The following is an 18,006-nucleotide window of genomic DNA, read 5'->3' on the forward strand; positions in this document are numbered from 1 at the left end:
CACATCCGAGCACATATTTGATCTGATGGGCGCCAAATTAAATAAAAAGCGAATGTGGTGAAAGGTGTAAAAACCGTGTAACTTTCAACGGTTGTACAAATGTGTACGTCTGGGTGGTGCACCTGACCACATGATGGCATTATAGTTGGGTGGTGGGGTGGTTCGGTGGCTCTGGATTGGGTGGTTGAACGATTTAGTCCGCTTCTCGCACTTTATGTGTCTGTAATTGAAAATTAAGCGCCTGTCATCGGGCCAAGGCAGAAAGTGTTCAGTATATAAGGCACTGAAAAATAAAATATATGACTTTTTAAACTAAATCTTGAAGCTATGTACCAGAATTATGGATTATTATGATTATTATTATGGGTTTTATTTAAATTGAGTTGAGTTATCCAAAAAGAAACAGGATCTCAGGACTTTTTGAAAAGTATTTCTAAAAACTACATACCAGAATTATGGATTATTAGGTTTATTATTATGGGTTCTTATAATAATTTTTTAAACTAAATCTTGAAACTACATACCAGAACTATAGATTATTAGGTTTATATTGAGTTGAATTATCCAATATTCTTTAAACCAATGACTGTCTTAATAAAATAATAAAGAAACAGGATCTCAGCACCTTTTGAAAAGTATTTCTTAAAACAACATACCAGAGTTATGGCTTATTAGGATTATTATTATGGGTTGTTATTATTATATAGAATTGAATTAGCCAAAATTTTTTAATCCAATGACTATCTTAATAACATAATAAAGAAACAGGATCTCAGGACCTTTTGAAAAGTATTTCGGAAATCACCGTGCTTAATTTGTTTGATATTTTGTTGCTTTGTGGTAAAAATAAACACTTTCTCTCTGTGTAGCTGTGTTGCAATGAGCAACTAAGCTGCAAGAAAGAGATGGTATTAGAGTGAGAGAGATGGTGCCCGATATATAGAGCGTGTCTTAGGGACACACATTTTCAGACACGGATATACCCGGATAGGTGAATCGCATTTCGATTTGCTGCCTGCACTGGGCAATTGCCAGCTAACCATGCCCTGCACTCAAATCCCCCGATGTGTCTGTATTTCTCCTGTTTTCCTGTGGTTCCTGCGATGTGCGGTTAATTTGTTTCAAATCAGCTTGGCGAAGAAGGATGACGTGGGTCCTGCGTCCTCGCCATGTGGGTAAATGATTTCACCACTCCACGAGGATATAAAGCAATTAACTTGTGGCATGATCTGTCAGCCAGAATGAGTAATTGGTTATGCAACCCAGGGTATTTTAAATTAGGAATCGAAATTGGGTAAGTATTGGCTGTATTTAGGTGGTGCAATAAAAATGTTAGATTCGCATAAATAATATTGTAGATTGTATAATGAAAACCCTGTATTGTTTTATTTTTTTCTAGGATTTCTAATTATTAGGCTTAAGGATTTTTATAAAAATAAGTATTATGCTAAGAAGAGAGCATAACTTTATTATTAAAAGTTCTTAGCTACTTACTATTAAAATAATGTATTTCACATTCTCCATATCCTTTTTAAAACCCTACTTTCTTGCCAATTCGTGCAAATTGAAAGCTTCCGTTAGTGAAACATTCATAAATCATAATGCTCAGCATGGAAATCCCTCGCTGAAAATTTGCACTCGCTGAAAGCCAATTGTTTTCCTATTTTTTGTTCGCGTTTTCCTCGAAGGAAAGACTTGGAAAAGCGAAAAACAAAGGAGGACCGAAGGGAAAACAATGGAAACAGAACTTACTAACCCAATTTAACTCCCATGTATATAAATACGACAATAGCAACAAGCGTTACAAACAACGAGTGGGGGAGAAACCACAGTAGTTGCAACAAAAATTCTAGAAACCACTACAACAACTGAGCACGCGATGCCAACATAAAATATGAACGGGCAAAAGGCGCAAATAAAAGACGAAAGCGACTAAAATTACGGAAATACCCGGCCGGGAAAAGTTGCAGGGGAAAAATAGAGGAAAAGCGCCTTCAAGTCACCGCAGTCGGTAACAAAATGCAAGCACATAAATGCGGTCGCTGAGTGGCGTTCATTTTCCTTTGTCGAGGTTACAAACGGGGTTTTCCCCCAAATATAGGAAAACGAAGAGTCCGCACAAAATGTACAAAAAGTTCGGGGGCTTTCGTCCTGAAAGAAGGGATTTTTTTGATGTGGGTACTAAGCCCTAATTATATCAGTTTGTGTTTTTAATTAAAAGTAAGTAAGCGTGGCACGGAGCGATGAGTTATTTTTAAAGTGAATATTAACTTTTTCCAGGGCATTTCAAGGTTAATAAGATAAAGAATTAAGAGTCTATATATGCTATCACTTATTTAAAAAACTAGTTTGGAATCGGTAGAATAGGATTGTAATAAATTACAATATCTATGATAGTTAATTTTATATCAACTAAGGCGGTATAGATCTGAAATTATTTATAAGACCTATAATAAAATAATTCGTTGAACTTCCGAATTCAAATACAGTATTGCATACTTTTAGACACCTTTATGAGAGATTTCAAAATCCCAAAGATTTAGTTAAGAAATATAATAGGTTGTGTAATTTATGCTTCCATTGTCTCTAGATTGTAATAAATAACCATTTCTTTGATAGTTAACTTATTATTAGCTTAGTCGGTTGATAAGTGAAATCATTTAAAAGGTGCCTAAAAGTATGCCTCTTTGGACTTCCGTGTTCAAATATTTTATTGCATACTTTTAGACACCTTTAAGACAGATTTCCAAATCGCAGTGATTTAGCTAAGAACTGCAATAAGTTGTGTAATTTATATGCCTCCATTTTCTCTACCTATTTCTTAAGTATACTTCTGGGTCTTAGCAGAACATCCATTGTTTTAAATGCCTTGTAAGCGACAAGTAAATGAATTTCGCCACTGGGAGTCGAGATTGTCTCTTCCAGACTTTCGCTAGGAATTCCGGTATAAATATTATGCTCGGTGAATACTTCTCACCAGTTGCGCCATAAAACACTCAGAGGTGGCAGTATAAGATGGACAGTGTGCGGGGAGGGGGTTAAAGGGGGCATGTTGGGGACCCAAGACAAACTAAGGGTTAGGCCACAGGCGTCCGTTTTAATGCTCATTATAATTATGTGTGCTTGTGTGCGTGGCACACGGCGCTTTTATGGCCTCCACCCCTGAAAAAACACGAGAAAAATCAGCACAAAAACAAGCTCGCTTAATGACTTGCACGCCAGGTGGCGCTTGTGTAGCACATCACATTTCATACGCCACGTTGGCCGCCACAACAAATGTTTATAAATGTGCCGAGGTGTGTTGTGTGTAAAAGCTCCACACACCTGAGCTGCTGACACTACCTGGCTGCAGTGCATTTAATAGACTGGGCCTGCAAATTATACGACAAAATGTGTGTATGATGGAAGCATAAAAAAATGTAGCACAATTCGAGGTTAGTCAACTCTGCGTGGAGTTCAGAGCGATTTAGCTGGTGACATCACCGCAAATGAATGCTTAATTTGACTGTCCTTGGAGGGGAATAAAGACGGAAAGGACCTCGATAAAATTCTTTAATTGTAAAAATAATTACTGAAATTAAATATAAAAAATATAAAATAAATAAAAATAAATATATATTTGGTTATGGATAAACTATATAGAAGGCCATCCGCATAAGTTTGTATATGCAATTTTAAGAGAGGCAATTTTTTATAGTTTAATTAATGAAGGACTTTTATCGAATAAATGCTGATTCAGCATTTATTTTATACATTGATTTTGGTAAGTTTTGATTGATGAATTTTATTTGCATCGTATTTGCATAAATAAAATATTCCTGTATAATAAATATTCCAGAAAACAAAACAAAAGTTATAAGCATTTATTAAATGTGTACGATTTTGCAATCCCACTTGAATGGCAAAAGGTTTTATTTTTTGTAATTTTCTGTTTGGTTATGGTTTTGGTTTTGAGATGCCTTAACTGAAAGACTTTTGTTTAGTTTTATTATCATGTCTTCTTCGCAAAATACCTATTCAGCTAAAATCTGACATTTCCAGACGTCCTAAAAGTTTTTAAGCCAGTCATTAAATATGTAGCATACTTTTGCGAGCGTCTCGCTCGACCTTCGTCCTTGTGTTCTTTTTTCCATCTCTATACCTTCCCTTCGCTTCATTCGTGCAGCATAATTGAAAAGGAGCAAGGCAGGATGTGGGAGAAGGAAGGACGAAAAGGACACAAGGGGAGGGACAAAGAGCAAACCAAAGCAAGGTAGAAAGATGAAAGGTTTACAAAGCGTTTGACTGCTGAGTTGCCAAATGTGTGAGTGTGTGTATCTGTGTGAGCGCCAAGACCAGCGCACATCCTGCATCCTGTACTCAAACACAGACAGATATCCTTGCGACCTTCAGAAAACTATGCAAAGCAGATGCCAAGGGCTAAATAAAATGCAACGACAGAAAAAAAATATTTATAAAATTGAGATACAATTTTATTTCATCTGCTGTGCTAGAAACTGATGTTTATGCGTTGCAACATATGTAAAATGTAAGTAAAATAAATGTTAAATAACTAGCTATTACCTTTCCTAAATCTCAAAGCTTAACTTTCTGAATTTTAATGCAATTAACGCTGTTCAGATGACCGGGGATTATCCTTAGCCACAAAGTTGTTGGGTTGATCTGCGAACTCTGGCGTAGGTCAAAAGTCAGGCTGCATATTTATTTTCCCCACAAGCCAGATGCAATTGCATCGCTGGGAAAGTTTTCTCAACCAAAAGTTCAAAGCGAAAACTATGTGAACTGAATTTGCAATGCGGCAAACTAAGAAAGAAAATAGGGAAAAACATCTATATTTTTTGTCTAGCAGAATTTACCGTTTTCACTGCAGTCAAGTGGAAATTACAAAGTTGGAAAAACAGCGCATTGATGAAATTGCAAAAATAATTATTAACTATTTTCGATCGCAGTTTTCCTCAGTTATCTGTAGAAAGTTTGGAGTTTTAGTAGTTGGTAAACAGCATAAGGGATTATCGTATTTATACCCGTTACTCGTAGAGTAAAAGGGTATACTAGATTCGTCGGAAAGTATGTAACAGGCAGAAGGAAGCGTTTCCGACCCCATAAAGTATATATATTCTTGATCAGGATCACTAGCCGAGTCGATCTAGCCATGTCCGTCTGTCCGTCTGTCCGTCTGTCCGTCTGTCTGTCCGTCCGGATGAACGCTGAGATCTCGGAAACTATGAAAGCTAGGCTATTGAGATTTGGCGTGCAGATTCCTGAGCTTCTTACGCAGCGCAAGTTTATTTCAGTAGACTGCCACGCCCACTCTAACGCCCACAAACCGCCCAAAACTGTGGCTCCTACAGTTTTCATGCCAGATAGAAAATTTTAACTGAAATGCATTAGTCTTGTCAATACCTACCGATTGACCCAAAAAAAATTTTGCTACGCCCACTCTAACGCCCACAAACCTCCCAAGAAAAAAAGCTATGACGTCAGAGCCAGACAATGCGAAATGTTTTTACGCGTGTATGTGTGTATGTAAATAGTTGCCGGCCGAACTTAGCGGCAAAGAAAAAAGCACTGCCGGAGCTCAGAGAGAGCAAAGTGCGCGGCTAACTTATTCTATTGAATAATTAATTTTTCACGCCTACCCTAACGCCCACAACGCTTAAATCAGTCTTCCGCCGGTAGGTGGCGCATTTAAATCTCGCTTTGCTGCTTGCATATCTCCATTTCCCTTTGGTCCCTTAAGCTGAGTAACGGGTATCTGATAGTCGAGGTACTCGACTATAGCGTTCTCCCTTGTTTTAAGATAAGTTAAAGCAAGTTCTTGTTCAAACTTGATTTAAAAAACTATTTAATTTAGTTATTACAAGTGTTTGGTATTTGTTTGGTAAGAAATGAAACGTGCTTAAAAATAATTTGATATTTTTTATATACTCATAATTGAAATATTTTATTAAAAGTCTCCTAGTAATGACTTGAAACACGTTAAGTATTCCAAATTTTTGGCTTGTAAGTCAAGAATGTTTTCATACCATTAGCTTTGCAATCACTGGCCAATAATTCGTAAAAAATCCAGACGCCAAGGAGAAAGCAATTCGTTTGCAAGGCGAAAACTATTTCTCATTTGCATAATTTCCAGCCATCTTGCCTCACTCCTTTGCCCAATCAAAATCATATGGAAATTGAAATCAAATTTCCAGAGCACTTGAGGGGATTCCCAGCAGACACGGCAAATGTCCATCTGCAATGAGTTGCTGTCACACTTTCCGCAAATTTTACTCTGGCTGTATGTTTTTTTTTTTGCTGAGCTCTTCGCTTTGTGTCGGTGACAGTTTGAAAGGCTCAAATTGCAGTCGATAGTTGACCCAAATCCCCAACCCTTTAGGCCCCCCATCCACGCCCACAAAAAAAATCGTGCTGTCACGAATGGAGACGAAAAAGAAAAGTCAGACTGACACATTTGCAGAGAGTTTGGGGGAAAAGTGCGAGAACCCCAAGAGAAAACTGAATATACAAGATAGTTCCAGAGTTTTCCGGGCTTCCAAAACAAGGGTTTTGATATAAATTGGCAGAATTCACTTTCCTTTTTTTTATATTTTTAATAATAAAAAAAGAAATTAATGTAATAATATTTTATTTGGAACATTTTAAATCTTCAATATTTTTGTGAAAGTGAAAACTGGAATGTGACAGATATAATTTTTGTGCAACTCACTGCATTTTTTTGCCTTTCGTTTGTCATTCTGCAATGGTGCAGCGCATGTAACATGTCAAAGTTTGGGGCTACAGCAACTTGAGTAGCTATATCCAACATTCAGCCCCTTTCTCTCCGCCCATTTCTCCCATTTCTCTCATATCTTTCTCTTTCTGTTTCTCTGATGACAGACAACTGCGGGCCCTTATGTGACATTGTTTACCTTTGCCAACACCCAGAAAAAAACAACGAAAATGATTTACGATTTGAGTTTTGCGCGCCGGGAAAACATTGTCATTTTATTTTGGCACTAGACAAGGCTAACGAGTACTGGGAAAAATAGCAAAACGTAAACCCAAAATGCAGCGAAAGCAGCTACGTAGAGCTTAGGCGAAAACGTGACCACGTGGCGTATGAGTAACGAGTTATGAGCGGGCTAAAATTGTCAAAACGGGCTAATATATGGGTTGGAAAATATGTAACACAAATGGATGGGAAAAAAGAGATAAATAATACTCTCTAAAAGTAAAAATATATGACAAGGTTATAATTTAATTTAAGATTATTTAAAAAAAACAGAGAAGTATTTATAATACTTTTTAAGAATTCGCTTTTCCAGTGGTATTCTTTCTAGAATTTTTTTAAGGTTGCGTTAACCTTCTCAGAAAAATTGAATATACTTTTCGAAGATTCTCTTTTGCATTGGGATCATTTATAAGGTTTTTTGTATATTTGCTAAGTTTTTAAATAAATCCTATGTGTTTTCGTTATTTTCCACCTCTAAGAAAGAAAAATTATGACTGCCGACGCCCTTTAGACCACCAAAAGAAACCCGAGTGGGTAGTTAGAATCTTGTTTACACAACATAGTCAACATTTCCAGCTACAAAACCGCAGTCGGGCCACATGTGTGTGCGATGTCCGTAAATGCATTACGACACTTTCTGGCAACCGCAGAGAACTAAAACTGAACAATGACGCAAACAGTTTCAGACTGGCCCAAATGCACCCCGACCGATGGTGGAATAACTAACGCAACAACAATGACAATAAACAGAACCACAAAATGTTCATCAGCTTCATTATTGTCAACGATTCTTTCGGAAAATGCCATTTGCAATTGCACAGAAAATTGTCACATTTTTTGCCGCATTCTATGTGTAATTATGTGAAAGGGGAGAGTTCCAATACCTGCAGGCATAATTAAATACATTGCCATAAAGGGGGGATTAAATAGTAATGCGGTTTAATGAGTTGGGATTTAATTGAAAACTGAACGGGACGAAAATTACAAAGGAAATATTTATAGCTGCTGAAATTAGAAACTAAACTGCTATTCATCTAAATTTGTTGTAAGTGTTCAATTTTTATTTCTGTTAAATTTATTTAAGCATGGGAGAATATATATTTATTTTAAAGGACATGGCTGGAATTAAAGGCGGTAGTATAAGTATTATAAATAAATCAATACATTCCCTAAAATTTATAAATAACTTTAATACATTTTTAAGCAATTTGATATTGATATTAGATATGGTAATTTAAAATTGCCACCTAGTGAATTTTCTTCCTACCTCGATTGATTTGTTGTGGGTTTGGTTTCCATCTCATATGGTTGCGATTCCATTAACCGAAGAGGTTCTCCTTGGGCTTCTCCGCAGCCCCCATCGTCCATTGACCACAACAAATTGCGCATACGCCGTGTTGCACCTGCTCAACAGCGGCAGAGGCAACAGTCCGATAATATTTCTCATCTTATTCAGAATGCATAGAAGTGGCAGCAGAAGTGGGCGGAAGGTAGCGGAAACAACATGCTTTCAAATCAATCGCAAATGCAATTTACAAAATTGATTGGGGACGAAAATGGAGGCACGAATACAGCGGGAAATGTTGATGAAGATGGCAGAAATGGATGCACCATCCATCGAAAGGCCGTGGGGCATAACAACTCGTGTTGCAGCAAGCGATTTACATTTTAAATTTGCGTTGCCCCAAAAAGTTGCAATGCCAGGGAAAACGAAGAGATACATAGTACATTCGAGTGGAACCCGAGTTGCACACACTTGATAAATGTCGTCGTCTTCGGATTGTCCTTCCTTTCGGTCTGTTTTCTGTTCTGGTTCTGGTTCCCTGGAGCATAATAAATTATGCCCAAATGCTTGTTACATACCAAATAGAAGCATATTTCTTCAACCATTTCGGTGGCTCCTTTCGGGCTGAAAATGTTGCAGAGAAACGTATTGGAATGGTGTGTACTTAGGCTAAGTTAACTTGTCTATTTGGAAGAAGTGCAGAAAATACGGATACAATTAAATAAATTGCAATTTCTCAGAGAGGACAATTACTTACATTACTTACTTACAACTACTTCTTAAGAAATCAATTTAAAACCATTTAAATATATTTATATTTGTAAAATATTTTCTTTCCCAACTTAACTTAAAGCCTTACACATTTTCTTTCATTTTATTTATTGTCCTTGAACTACTTGAATGTCCTTAGAGTTCCATCCATAGTGTAATCCCGCCTTAATCCTCTTACCGGAATTATGCCTTTAAAGTCTTCTAAATATTAAGCAGCTTAGCCACATGTGATTCTCCTCAGAGGCACATTAATTAGAGCTTCATATCGTCAAAACTTAATTACAACATTAAATAAATCGTAAACTCTTGGGCAAGCACATAATGAAAATTCCTTTGCAGCAATCGTAGGAAACAAGTTAACTCAACACTTGAGAGGTTTTCCTTTCACTTGGCAGTCCTTACACAACACAAATTAAAATGGAAAACTGCGGGCTTTTCTACTTACCTTATTTTCTTTGTTTTGACCTTTGTGCTGGCTAAGAGTTTCAGTTCCCTGGGGTCTTTTTAATCAAGGCCTGGCAGTATGCTATATATCTTTTGGTTCAACTCTGCCGATTTGCAACTTTAAATCTAGGTAATTTCTTTTCTCTGGGCTCTCAGCATGAGCTCTGTGACTTAACTGCTGCCACTTAAAACTAGTCAAGATGCACATAAATTTGATCCAAGTTCCGGATACAGAAGGACAACGTCTAGTGTGAAATATATATGGCTGGACTGGAACATTAATTGTCTGGCTGACAGTGGAGAAACGAGAATAGGTCTATAAAAATGATTTAATTTTACAGGCTGTGTGAGAAAAAACCAGGCTGGTTGAAAAAAATCATAAACAATTCGCAGCGTGTGTCACACATTGCCAGAGATATTAAAAATGTTATTTCGCCGAGACTTTTTCGGCGATTTATTGACACAGCCAGCTGCCGCAGCGCATTAAAGTATGCTGCGAAAATTGCCTGCAGATGCGCAATGTTTCTTTTTGGTCGGATTGCCTCTTTTTTATTGCGCGGCAAAGTATGCAAAGTACATTGGACCGAGTTTTCCCATCTAATTGCAAATATTTGCCACTCCTGGCCTTCTATTTTCCTTGTATCCTTGTTGCTGCAGTCCTTGTTGTTTGCTATTCCTGCACGAGATAAACCGCTTAGTACTCCTGATGGGATACGAGCTAATGGCTTGTGAAAATGTTTTTTCTATCTGACGTTGTAAAATAACCAGGGAGACGGCAACTTGATTTCCACTAAGTTGATTGAGCTGCTCGAATTCGGGTGGCATGTAGGTGGATGGTTGAAAGTCATTAGGATAGTCTGTCTGTCTAAAAGGGGAGGGAATTTATCCTTCAGGGAAGCCACACATGTGGTCTGGAGTTTTAATTTCTAAAGGATGCAGATCATATTTTGGAAATATTTACATTTCTAATGGATTGTAAAAAGGGTTATTAAGTGTTTGCTTAAGACTTTATGACTAGTCATTTAGGTATACATATGTCTTAAGTCTTAGTCAAAAAAATGTTTATTAAATGTTCACTTTGCTTACCAGAAATATTTTTGGATCTTAATTTAAAGTAAAAGATTAATTTATTTTGCATATTTTATTAAGAAGATTTGTATCTTGTTATTTAATGCACAGAACTATGGGCAGGCTCAATATTATTCATTGCATATTTATTCAAGCACTGTTTATTTCCTTTCTCAATGTTCATTGGGTTCTCTTGATTTCTGATATGCATATCAAATGAAAACACAACCAAGGCTGCTCAGAAAATACTTTCCTTCCAATCGATTGGGAAGCGGGTAAATCATTCAATCAATGTTAAACCATTTCAGCATTATTTTTCCCTTTTCTTCACTTGGCTTTTCATAGCCTCGACAATCGCTATTGATTGAAGGGTGGCATGGGTTGGGTCCTAAGTTGGCAATGCAAATTATTCATGCATAAGTTCAGAATACACCCACGATTCTGTGGGGTGTTATGCACCATTCGTAGGAAATGTGCCCCCTTTCGCTAGACGCTATTAATATCGATAAAAAAATGAAGTTTTATGGCGAGCAAGTGGGGCGGTTCGTTTGGCTTTATATTATAATTCTCTCAGGGAAATCGATAAATTTTTATTCGGTTCCGTTCCGCTCTTCCGCTTTTCCGCCGACTTGTCATGGCTACCAGGACATGCGTTTGCGCTTAACCCACATGCAGCTGGTGGTGCGGTGGTTTCGATGGTTCGGTGGTGGTGGTGGTGGTCTTGCTACTCGATATGGTGGTGGCAGGTTTACTACATTCCACCCCCGATTACCCGGATTCCTCGATTTTTAGTACCGGCATTCAGTCTACTTCTGTCGCTTTGCTGTGACAGTATTTATTTCTGTTTCAACCCATGCGGGTCCTTTTTTTGTCTTCATATCCTTTTATCCTCGCGAGTAAAAACACACACAATGTTGTGACAAATATTTGCTGCATCGAGTCGATTGATACTCAATTTTTCCTGTGTAATAATAATGTAATGCCAGACAGTTTCTTAAAAGGTTTTAAAAGAATATCGAGAGTCTAAAAGTTCAATGGAAACCATTTGAAACAACTTTTCTATAGAGTCCAAGGAATTACTTAAGGTAATGGATATTAGGAATACCTTTGAAAAAAATATAAAATTTTAACAGATGTATAACAAATATAATAAATAATTAGAAGAGTATTAGATTATTAGTCAAAAATAGTATTTAAAATTCAAAATAGTTCTTGAGAAGTCTATGTAATTTTTGTTTCCGGTTGAATTTGTAGTATTCTATTTTAAATAGAATTATTAAGAAACTGTGAACCGAAAACCTGTTTAATGTAAAATTTTAAAGTGGTAAAGTGTTCCTAGAACCCGTTTTCAATTATAGGCAATAACGATGAAACGAAATATGTGAAGGAAAAGAAAGAACTTCCCGCAAAACTCGTAGTTAAAAGCTTTCGCTTGAATTGCTGGTCAAGTAAGCCCCATAATTCAGAGGTTAATCGGAAATGTTTGCTTCATTATCCTGCACACGAAAGCCCCAAGGACACAGCTCATATTGCACTGCCAAAAGGCCATTATGCAAATTCCCCGGGCGCGGTTATCGATAACATTTAATTTCCCAGAAGCAGCTGCTCCCGCTATCGTGCCATATTCGAATAATTATGGCCACATATGGCCAAGTCGCCTGAGTAAGGAGCAGTTTTTGGGGGTCCTCTACCTTTTTTTTTTGGGGCGGAAACTTTTGTGCATTTTGCACTTGATAACAATCGCTTTTCGGTTGGGGTTCTCGGGCGCAAACTTTCACGCGAAAAAGTTCAAGGACAGTGAATGGGCCAGCCACATTGTAGATTTTATATCCCCACATTCCTCTACACAAAATCACAAAAGTTTGAGACGCAGGCGGCGCTTGTTTAACTTGTCTGTTGAAATTGAATTTTCGATTAAGTCGGCCTGTGTAAACTGCCATCGAGTGCATTTCATATTGTGTGGCATGCAGCAAATTTGGCCTCAGTAGCTGCCGAAAATGAAAAATAGAACAGATCGGAAGATGAAGATGTGGAAACTTTGCCCTGTCAGTCTAAACGTTTCCAAAGTTGGCGGTCGGATATTGTTTGGCAAGCGTTTAGCACATTAAACTAACTTTTCATGCTGATGGTGTCGATGATATGGAGCGTGATAAATTGAAATGCTTAAAGTGCTTATCCATATTGTAACGATTCACTCTTTAGCTCGATGAACTTCATTTTACAAATTAACAATACAAAAACATTGTATAAAAAATTCTAAGGCATAAACTTAATAAATGTATATTTTCTAGATGTGCTTTATTTTTAGATACTTTTTAGATTTTAAGTTGCCCTTAAACAATCAAGTAATAGAATTTACAAAGTATTATTCTGTTAACAAAATAATAAACTACAAGTTTATTAAGCCTCTATGTACTTCCAGTTTTTGGCTTTAGTAGTCCTTTGGATCGTAAGTAGCGCACAATAAATGGTGTTGTACCCAATGTGATGCTAATCCTGGCTGGAGCAAAGATTTTGTGAACGGCGAAGGCCACGACGAAGGTGCTTCCTGTGGCCACTTTATCCGCAACTGCCGATGATCCTATTCCAAGGAACTCCAGTATGGGCATCAGGTTAATTCCACTGGACACGAGTAGATAGAAACCTCCAAGGGAAATCACGGATATGACCACATGAAAGGCCACAATGGTGGCTCCATATTCCTTGAAAGCCTGCTTCAGTTGCTCCCTTTTACTCAGTTTGACAGTAGCTGTGGTCTGTGTGGAAGCCGATTCGGTACTATAGCTTCTTATATATGATCCTCCTTCGGTCATCCAATTCATTTTCTGAGATGTAAACTTAAAGCCCTGTGATCTCTTGATAGGGATGGTATTTGTAGCCGCTGCTACGGAATTTCTCATCCAGTATCCCCCTTTGAAGACTTGAACAACTGACATCTTCTTTAGGTTATATAGACCCAAAGGTATACGGGCTCTTAGAAGCACACATGCCTTCCCCGATTCTAGGATCATTTTTCGCAGATTGAGGACAAACTTATAATTGGGTTTATATCTTGTGAAATTCCCTAAGTTTTATTTGTGCTTCGAAAAAAATAAACAAATCCAAAATGACATATATACAAATGACTTTATGTAAACAAGTTTTTCAAAATATTTTATGGAATTCGATATAACTGTTTATTTATTCATAGGCTTTATAAAGATATGGGTGACATTTAAATATAAATAAAAGTCTTTTGTGTAGTGTAAAATTATAATTTAATGTTAATTTAATTAAATTAAGCTTAGTTCTTCTCAAAGTTTAATTTAATATGTATGGCATCCCTTAAAATAGAATGACAAGCAGTAAATTAAGGGTAATCCTGTAATTAAAATGTTAAGCCTCGTATAAGATACCATTTCTTCAGCACCTTACTTATCTCTTACGTAACACAAAATTGTACCCCCTTTTTTCTTCGTGGACGTGCATAATTAGCTGGCTGTGTGTTAATGTCCCCCCGCTAAGCTATGAATTCATTATGGCTGTGACGCCCCTGCGCTTTTCACCCTGCCTTAAGCTATAAGTTCAGCGATACCATAAAGTTTTTCCCGAAAGTCGTTGCTCCTTTTTTCCTGATTTGATTAAACTGCAATTAGCTGTGAGGGGTGGAAATGGTATAAATATATACTCCCCCGAAAAAACAGGTCCAGGAGACTTGGTGACATCAGCAAAAGCATAAAGGGTATTCGGGGGAGTATCAACCCTGTTTCTGATTCTGCTTTAAAGTGCGTTGAACTGGTGCCAAGTGGAAACGCCCCACTGAACTACTTTGCACCATATTGGGCACTGCCAAAATGTCTGAGCACGTGCAGGCTGCGGATTGCTAAATGGATCTATGTGGCGCCAAACCGACAGGAAAGATTACACCCAAAAAAAAGTACTGTAAATTATTTAAAAAACCTTTTTCAACTTGAAAATTTCCAGGCATTAGTAAATATTTAAAATTTTGAAATAATATTTAAATTCTATTTTAGATGTCTGAAAGTATGCTACAATAAATTCGTTCATTGCATACTTCAAGGCGGTTCATATTACATTAACAAGTGATTTCAAAAATCTTGCGATTTAGAATTTAACATAAAATAATGGTCAAAACTCAACTAACATTTAGGTTAACTTTAAAGCATTAGGATTTTTTTTTATATCTTCTAACAAGATTTTAAAACATACCAGTTTCTTATGATGTACTATGCCGAGGTCATGGGAAAATCGTGGTAATGGGGAAACAAGCACATTGGGAGCACACCATCTGGAGTAATTTGTGTGCAGAGCGCATCTTTTCTGACTTTTGAACTTAATTACATGCTCCTTGTTTTCGTTTTCGATTGCAGGATCCTTCCACGACGCGGATTCCCCGCCTGGATGGCGTCTCGCGGCTTCCGAAGCCGAGTAGTTTTGGCCTGGCTAGCAGCAGTTGCGGTAGCACCACCAGCAAAGCCACCACCAACAGCATTATAACCACCAACAACACCACCACCACGCAGCACATTCGACCACCGACGAGTGCTCCCAAGGCCACGCAGATTTTCCGAGCACCCAGTGTTCCTGCAAAGCCGCGTCCTGCCAGCACATATGCCCCATCCTCAACCGCTCTGCGGGATCTGGGCAGCAGTCTGAAGAAGAGCGCCAGCGGGGAACGGATAAACAATGCAGTCAGTCTGCTCAGCAAAAGGACCACCACCGTCCTGAAGAAGTACTTCAGTCCCAAGGCATCCGTCACATCCGAGATGACGAGCTCACTGCCAGTAACTCCACTTCCCGTGGGCAAACGCGGTATGATGGCCAACGATCAGTTGACCAGCAGTACCCCAATGCCACTCTTAAGATCCGAGACCTTTGTCTGCGAGGATGAGGAGCAATCGGATCGTATTACACTGGAGAGCACCCGGTTGTCCACTTTCGGACGAACCATGGATCTCGATTCACCAAATGACACCAAGGTACTGGTCAAAGGATCACCCTCGACAGATATCACTCAGATAATGAGACCCACACAGAGCACACCGAAAACGATCTTGAGAACTTTCTGCTCCATGGATACCACTCACGAGATGACAGTCAGTACGAAAAATAATGCAACACACACTGTAAACTCGTCGTTAATAATGGGTAGAACAATGTCAGTTGTTCCGGCTAAGGATAGTACCAGAACTATAACTGGAAACCTTACCAAAGTTGGAGATATCACCAAGACTATAGAGGGAGTTGGTAATATCACCCAAACTTTAGAGGGAGTTGGAAATATCACCAAAACTTTAGAGGGAGCTGGAAATCTCACTAGTTCGGTTGATAAAGAAGTTAGTATTAGTAAAACGTTCGAGGTAGCAGCGAATTGCACCCAGACCTATAAAAGAGGCGTAAATCTCACCAAAACTATGGACGATAAAACAGGAGATGTCTCTAGGATAATGGAAAAGGGGAGAAATACCACAAAAATCATAGAGAGTGGACAAAATGTAACCAAAACTATGGATTATGGATTTAATCTTACGAAATCTATTGATAGAGGAACTTTGGCTACTCGGGGAGCCAATCTAAGCAAATCCATTATCAACGAACCAGGTGACTATACAAAGGTGATCCACCAAGGAGCCAATTTAACCCTGAGCATGGATCAGTTGCCTTTGCTAGAACATATATCTATGCCCTCCGGCTTGGATATACTGAGTTCCAGGGGTTCTAGTAATGTGGAGAAACTGGGCCAGGAAACGGACGACACGCTGGACGTGACGTTGGTCAGTTTGGCGCCGGATAAGACTAACATGAAGCTGCCATTGAACTCCACGCTGAACACCGAAAGGTTGCTGGATCTTAGTGGTCTCCAATCGCCGAGGCACATACAACTTTTGAATCTTACCCAGGAGCTGGAGAGAGGAACTCCCAGTAGGGGGCACCTTCAGGCCGGAAGGAGGTCCATTCCCCAGCACTCGCTGCTGTGCCTCTCCCCCCAGTCGGCCACCACCACGCCCCACGGGATGCGGATGATGGGTCATGCCACCCCGCAGCCAGTTCATCTACTATCTCCTCTTCTGAAGCAGGCACAGAGTGCCCTGGTTTTGCCCACTCGAACGCCGGATGGCGACATCACCATGGATGGCAATGGAGCTATGGAAACCACCCTAACCTCCACTTCGGGTCGAGCAAGAACGCGCTATAGCTTCGGCCTGGATCTGCCGGATACCACGCTGGACTGCTCCATCGAACTGGTGGACAACTCGTTCTCCTCCTCCACCCAACTGCAGCAGCTGCAGCAGCAGCTCCTGAAGAAACAGAGCTCCTTTGATCTGGACGAGAGTCTGGGCATTCTGACGCCCGATCAGATGAAGGACTTTCTGGACTCACCGCACAACAATCTAATGCACAACCTGGAGATGATTAGGATGCATCATCCGAATCTCATGCAATTGCGAATGGAGCAGACACCATCGCCGGAGGAACTTCCGCTGGATCCCATCGAAATAAAATCGGAGATTGTGAAGCAGGTGGAGGCGTCACAGGCTTCGAACCAGGTGAACACCTCGCAGCACTCGAAGCTGAGCAACAGCTTCATTACCAGCGTGACCAGTGTGACCAGCTTGGATACGGGCTATCAGGGCGATGGAGAGATGTCGCGACCCGCCTCCCGGGGCGCCTGTGATCACTCGCCGAGCAATGGACCCCACTTGGGACGGGTGAGTCGTCAGCCCAGCTTCCCGCCTCCGAATCCGGCGCCCCTGAGGCGTCAGGATCCCATGACAGACTCCGACTTCTTCACCGAATCGGATGCCGATGATGTGCTGCATCGCGGCGATCGGCGGGCCCAGGTGATCGATGGCCAGTTGTATGGGCCCGATATGATGCAGCCCAGCGCCTCGGTGCCCCAAATGGAGGACTCCTGCATGGAGTCGTCGGGCATTTTCACGGACGTGGAGAACCGCTGCGACGAGGAGATGAGGCAGCCGGAACTGGAGGTGGATGTCGATGTGGACATGTCGCCGGATGACTCCTCGCAGACCATGCGAAAGGGTAAGAAGTCATGGTTAACTGATTTGAATAGGATCGATACTGTGTTAGGCATGACTCATAAACCTATCTAGCCGGGAAGCACCACAAATATATTTGTTGTATTTGAAAATAACCAATAATAACTTAAGTAACAATTTATTTTAATTAATATTTGTATTAAGCCTTGAAGTTTCATATAAAAAGTAATATTTTTTATAGAGACTCGATAAAAAATGTATTTTTAAAATACAGATTACATTAAATCAATCACTAGTATTCGGTATTTCACAAGCATATCGTAGTGTATTTTATTTTAAACATTCAAGGAGTCTTAAAAAATAGGTTATTTGTTTAAGAATGTAAGACTATTCCGTGGTACCAAATTTTAGTAAGAGAATGGAATAGATACTGTAATGTTTTT

The 18,006-nt window shown here is 39.2% G+C and overlaps 2 protein-coding genes across 2 annotated transcripts in view; one reads left to right on the forward strand and one right to left on the reverse strand.

Annotated features, from left to right (window-relative positions):
• LOC119548673 (myosin heavy chain, muscle) overlaps window positions 1-18,006 on the forward strand; it is an 88,135-nt gene that overhangs the window by 6,614 nt on the left and 63,515 nt on the right. Inside the window, exon 2 of the mRNA XM_037856112.1 lies at window positions 14,933-17,606. Within this exon, the coding sequence (XP_037712040.1) occupies window positions 14,933-17,606 (2,674 nt within the window). The remainder of the gene's footprint in view (window positions 1-14,932; window positions 17,607-18,006) is intronic.
• Window positions 12,862-13,671, reverse strand: LOC119548676 (protein FAM210B, mitochondrial). Its single transcript, XM_037856119.1, has one exon. The coding sequence runs from the start codon at window positions 13,571-13,573 to the stop codon at window positions 12,971-12,973; it is 603 nt and encodes a 200-aa protein (XP_037712047.1). The 5' UTR covers window positions 13,574-13,671; the 3' UTR covers window positions 12,862-12,970.

This window comes from Drosophila subpulchrella, chromosome 2L, assembly GCF_014743375.2.
Source record: "Drosophila subpulchrella strain 33 F10 #4 breed RU33 chromosome 2L, RU_Dsub_v1.1 Primary Assembly, whole genome shotgun sequence".
Classification (NCBI taxonomy): Eukaryota; Metazoa; Arthropoda; class Insecta; order Diptera; family Drosophilidae; genus Drosophila; species Drosophila subpulchrella.

Coding starts and splice junctions, on each gene's coding strand:
- LOC119548676 (XM_037856119.1), bottom strand. CDS start 13,573: ATGATCCTAGAATCGGGGAAGGCATGTGTGCTTCTAAGAGCCCGTATA.